General features: G+C 29.1%; 1 protein-coding gene across 1 annotated transcript; it reads left to right on the forward strand.

Annotated features, from left to right (window-relative positions):
• The first annotated feature begins 277 nt into the window (after positions 1-277).
• Positions 278-5,087, forward strand: LOC136416396 (uncharacterized). Its single transcript, XM_066401536.1, has 4 exons — positions 278-429; positions 1,827-1,992; positions 2,067-2,190; positions 2,322-5,087. Exons 2-4 carry the CDS (start codon positions 1,832-1,834, stop codon positions 2,379-2,381), a joined length of 345 nt encoding a protein of 114 aa, XP_066257633.1. The 5' UTR covers positions 278-429; positions 1,827-1,831; the 3' UTR covers positions 2,382-5,087.
• The last annotated feature ends 240 nt before the right edge of the window (positions 5,088-5,327 follow it).

Genomic DNA, 5,327 nt, shown 5'->3' on the forward strand with positions numbered 1-5,327 from the left:
TAATGGATATACATTTTGGCAAGTGATCGATTTCTAAATAAAGAGTACATTTTTGAAGCTTAAACGATGAAGACCAATGACTGGCTTTCCTGGAATTGCGTTAAGGAACATTTTAAACCCGCATCTAACCAACCGATGCCTTCTTTCTCTAGAAGATTCTGCTCAACATGCTAAATTGTATACTACGTCTTGAAACGTCATCGACACGTTCTCCTACCATTTCCTACCACAAAGCCGTAAGTGAAGACAAAGAACGAAAACCTCTCGAGTCTTCCGTTTAAACAGGTATGAAAATAGGTAACAGCTACATATGTACCTACATATTATCACAGTGTCTCGAACCAATCTACCTGTCTTCGTAAAGTTTTAATTCATATCTATTGTTTTAAGTAGATATTTTTTTATCGCAACTAAAGAAACTAAATTCAGGTAAGTTATCAAGACGTGGGACGGCGATACCGTTATTTGAACGCTTGTATCAAATGGATCTAATGATGTCACAGAATTATTTACATATAAGTAGGTTAAGCTGGCAAAAAATGTGTAGGAATACGATTCTCTTTAATTGTGCATTTTTGTTATTACACCTTTGGTGATCCATTATTTGGAAACTTTTTCAGGAAATATAATATTTTTTTATAATTTAATAAAATACTGTTGAACTCATATCTTAGTAGTTAAAATACAGGGTTAGTTAATATGATAATGAATATTTCTCTCTCAGTTTTGTCTTTCTGCTTATAGTATTAATATACATTTACATACAGTATGGCCCATTTAAGACGGAAACACTTCTGTAACTTTTGCATTTTAACTTGATTACAAAGAACCAAGGTCCAAAAGATAGAAAATAAAAAGCTTTATAGAGTAAAAATTGTTTTATAACTGAACCGACCAAGGCCTACTATAATTTGTTTCCTATGTCAAAAATTGGAAAAAAGGATCAGGGTGTTTTTTTTGGAAAAAATAAGTACGCCATTGAATTCAGTATTCTTTAAAATAGATATGTGCCAAAATTAATAAAAAAATAACAATTATTAACCATTTCAGAGGAGCTTATTTTATAATTACAAACGATATTATTTTATTAAAATAATCATAAAAACAAATAGAATATAAAATAAATTAATTAAATTTTGGAAGCTTTCACTAGCCACACATTTTGAACTTTATGCTCTAAATTTAATTGAAATTTCATAACTACTTTAAATGAAACATTTAAATGCAATACAGATTTTTATAAAATATACAAAAAACCACCAATAACATTATATATGACAAACAAATTGAATTAATTTGACTTTTATCATTCAATTTAATTCGTTTGAATTTGCTTTTATGGCTATCTTAATAAAATAATATTGTTTACGACAATACAATAAATTTCTCTAAAATCGTTAATAAATGTTATTTTTTTATTATTTATTTATTTTATATTATATATTATATATTATTTTTTATGATTTGGATATACCTTTTTTAAAGGATGCTGAATTCAGTGGCGTGCTTATTTTTTTCAAAAAAATACCCTAATCCGTTTTTCCAATATTTGACATAAAAAATAAATTATAGTAAGCCTTGATCGGGTGAGTTAGTAAACAATTTTTACAGCATAAAAAGAGCTTTTTATTCTTTATCTTTTGAGTTTTGGTTCTTTCAAATAGAGTTATAAATGTAATAGTCACAGGTTTCTATCTTAAATAGGTCACACTGTATATAGGTCACAAAAGCGGAGCACTAATAAACTTCATTTCTTCAATCCTAAAATGTCGATTTATTTTAATTTCGTGTTATTGAGAGTGATTTTTTATTTTAACTTTTACCAGACACAATGAACGTGTTTAGCGTGGCAATGCTCCTCACTACACTTCTGAGTGTAGTTTGGGGTATAAAAGATATGATACGGAAAAGCATCGTTTACGACAAGAACACGCCAGACGTCTTCTACTGTCCAATTCACAAACCTATTGGCATGGATAAGTTAATTGTCAAGTAAGTATTGTGAATAACATTTGACCAAATAGCAGAATAGATAAGTGGAATCAAAACTGTTTACAAAATTTAAGGGCAAAACCGTTAGAAAAACTGTGTGAATTCGAAGGAGAACCGATTCCTGAAGACTACAAGAGTGACTGTTACCAAGATGTTGATGAGAGTAGCTACGCTTGCAAAGAAAAATATAGAATAATGGTAAGAAATCGAACTAACTAACTTTTGAAGCCAGTAACTTAAAAGATTAGATTCGATTTTGGCTGGTAACTGGTAGGCGTCTGACACATTAAATTTTTAATTTTTAATTTTTAATTTTTTTTTATTTACAGAAACGTTTTAAACGGGGCTCAGAAGACAACCAATCACTCGGCCACTCAAAACTAATCTGATAATTTTATCAATGCCGAGATTCTCATTTGCGACACGATAATTATTATTTCTTGACTGTTATTAATGGCTTCATGTTTCTAGTAGGCTAATAATAATTTGGAAACTTTGAGCTAAGATATCTTAGAAACATGTGACGCAATGCCTTAAAAAATAGCGCAAACTAATTGTTTTGATGTTATATTTCTAATGAGGCACAAATATGTTATTAAATAAAAATTACGAATTCCGGACAATTTGGTGGCAAAGACCTCGTCTTTGTAGAAGCGCGGCAAGATGCTTACAGCTTCTATTCATAAAAGAATTAAATTTAGTAGATCACATACAATGAGGTTTTTTATCTCTGAACATACCATGTTATTACCATATGTTCAATTTAAAAAAAACAAATCTCAATGCATAAAACGCAAGCAACCAACATTACAGAGCGAATGTTTAAAATCTCATATTTTTTTAAAATGTAATATCAAAGTCAATAATTTATTATTAAAAAGTTACTCTTTCTCTTTCGTTTAACGGCATTAAGCTACTAATAGGTTCAAAATAATGTTTATATGATAAAAATTCAAATTTTAATTGAAACAACTATGTTTAAAAGTGAAACAAATTAAAAATTTACAATAAATGTTCGAATGCCCTCTTTCTCATTTCAAATAATAGGCAAGGCGATTTTCAAATTCTCGCACGAAATTCCTTAGAAAAACAGGATTTATTTCGTTACAAGCGTTACGTATTCGCTGTTTTAATTCTTCCTCATTTTGAACTTGAACGTTACTATAAATATTAGATTTAATGTAGCCCTAAAGAAAGGAATTATAGGGGGGAGGTCTGGAAACCTGGGCTGCTATAAAATTGGTCCAAATTTGCCTATTCACCTCTTCGGAAACTCTTGATTTAATAAATCTCTAACAGCATTTGTAGAATGGGGAGAGCACCATCCATTTGAAACCACGGATTTTCAATATTTAAATTCGCAATTTCTGGCAAAATTTGATTTTGAAGAAGATCCAAAAATTTAGTTGCATTGAGATTTTCTTGAATAAAAAAGTCATCAATTATGCTGATCCAAACGTTGACTCTCGCATTATATTGTGTATGACTTAAATTTTGTACGTGGGCTTTTTTTTTACCAATACTTAAGGAATAATGAAAAATTTAAATGTGTAGATACAACAGAATCAAAATAAGTTCTTTCCCGTAATTTTAAGAATTTACACAACCATTTAGGGAGAAGGATACTTTATCAGTAAAACAAATTTTTACTAAAATATCCCCATTTTCGTTGAGTAAATTTTGTACATGTTTGCAAAAATCTGTTTTTCTAATTTTATCTTTTATGCACAATAATTGATGGTTAGAATATTTGTAAGCTTTGTATTTGAACCTTTTTAGGGTTTTACGTATAGAAGATTTTGAAATTGTAAAATATTTAGGTATCTGCTTCAAAGATGCTATATGATTTTCTTCCGCAAAACATAAAATATTTAGCTTCATTTCTTTAGTAAGGACATGTGAGATTTTAAGTATTTTTTTATGTGAAAGGACTACATAACCTTTGGAGTTAAACGATCTTACAATATACTGAATGGTTCCTCTGACAGGTATAAGTTTTCCTAGATATTTTGCTGCGAATAAATACCGTACATTTCTGAAACTATTGCCGCTTTGGTATAAACTGAGCATTTCTATTTTTTCTTCTTTATAACGCATAATTTTTGAAAAGTTCGAACAGAAGAATGACTTTGACGTTTTAAATATTCGCTGTGTAATATTGGTTGCTTGCGTTTCAGTGCGTTGAGATGTGCTTTTTTAAATTGAACATAAGATAATCACATGGTATGTTCAGAGATAAAACAACTCACTGTATATTATTCAGCCTTTAAAGTTGTTGAGTTTTTAATAGACCTAGAAAAAATGTTACGGATGATAGGATAGTGCTTCTATCATTATTATATTATTTATGTTAATGACGAATATGACATATTTAATGTCGTAAGAAACTTTAAATTAATATTGTTTTTCAAAAACTTCTGATTTTTTCTTTTTTTAGTTAATTTCTGATTGAAATAAAAAATGTAAAGTTTGTCGAGAAACGAAATTTTTGGAGGCCATCGTATCGTTGTTATCGTTCGACCAATTTTGTTTTGATTAATGCAATTTCGTTTTATACAAAGAATTTTATTCTACAATTCAAACGCAGGAAATTACACTAATTGATGTTAATACAGCCAAGCGAACTTAATGAACTGACTAAACTTATGGAGGTGTTACTTTATATAACATAATTTATTACGGAGCTAGCTTTGGTCTACTCTATGGGCTATCCATAAGAAAGACATGAATCGGGTGAAGTGGCCATATAACTCTTCCCTCTTTAAGACTGAAAAAATGGAGTTGCATTTGCAAGAGGTAGCAATTGTACATCCACTTATACATTTTGTCGATGTTTTGTATAATAATAATAAAAACTTACAAGTATATATAACGATTACGATAGCAATTATTAATAAAATTAGGGATGAATTGGTGCTGCTAACATTGAATTTCTTTAGAGGATGGATTACCAATCTTTTTGCATTTTCCAAATCTCCTTGTATATTGTTTAAAATTGAATTCTTATAATTCAAGGGGTTCGATTTCTTGCTCAAGTTTTTCTTTAATAGTAGGGATTGGTAATTTGAATCGCAAATTAATAACACAATGCAATCCGCTTATAATGGATTTAAAGGGACCGAGAGATTTAGTTCATTATACCCAAGTGTCTATCTTATAAAAATCAAACAAATTACATACATAATTTTTTTAAAATGTGTTTTAATGCCTAATAGAACATATCATTTATTAAGATAATCATTTAAATACATTTAATATATACAATATTGGACAAAAGTATATAGACAAACGAGTTTTGTATAAAAATCTTCCTGCAGGAATTTTGATCAAAATTT

The sequence above is a fragment of the Euwallacea similis genome, chromosome 23, assembly GCF_039881205.1.
Source record: "Euwallacea similis isolate ESF13 chromosome 23, ESF131.1, whole genome shotgun sequence".
NCBI classification, from domain to species: Eukaryota; Metazoa; Arthropoda; class Insecta; order Coleoptera; family Curculionidae; genus Euwallacea; species Euwallacea similis.

Excerpts from the sequence above, each read along its gene's own strand:
- LOC136416396 (XM_066401536.1), top strand. The coding sequence starts at position 1,832 with ATGAACGTGTTTAGCGTGGCAATGCTCCTCACTACACTTCTGAGTGTA. Across the intron at positions 1,993-2,066 it reads ATGGATAAGTTAATTGTCAA|GGCAAAACCGTTAGAAAAAC; the intron begins GTAAGTATTGTG and ends ACAAAATTTAAG. Across the intron at positions 2,191-2,321 it reads AAGAAAAATATAGAATAATG|AAACGTTTTAAACGGGGCTC; the intron begins GTAAGAAATCGA and ends TTTTATTTACAG.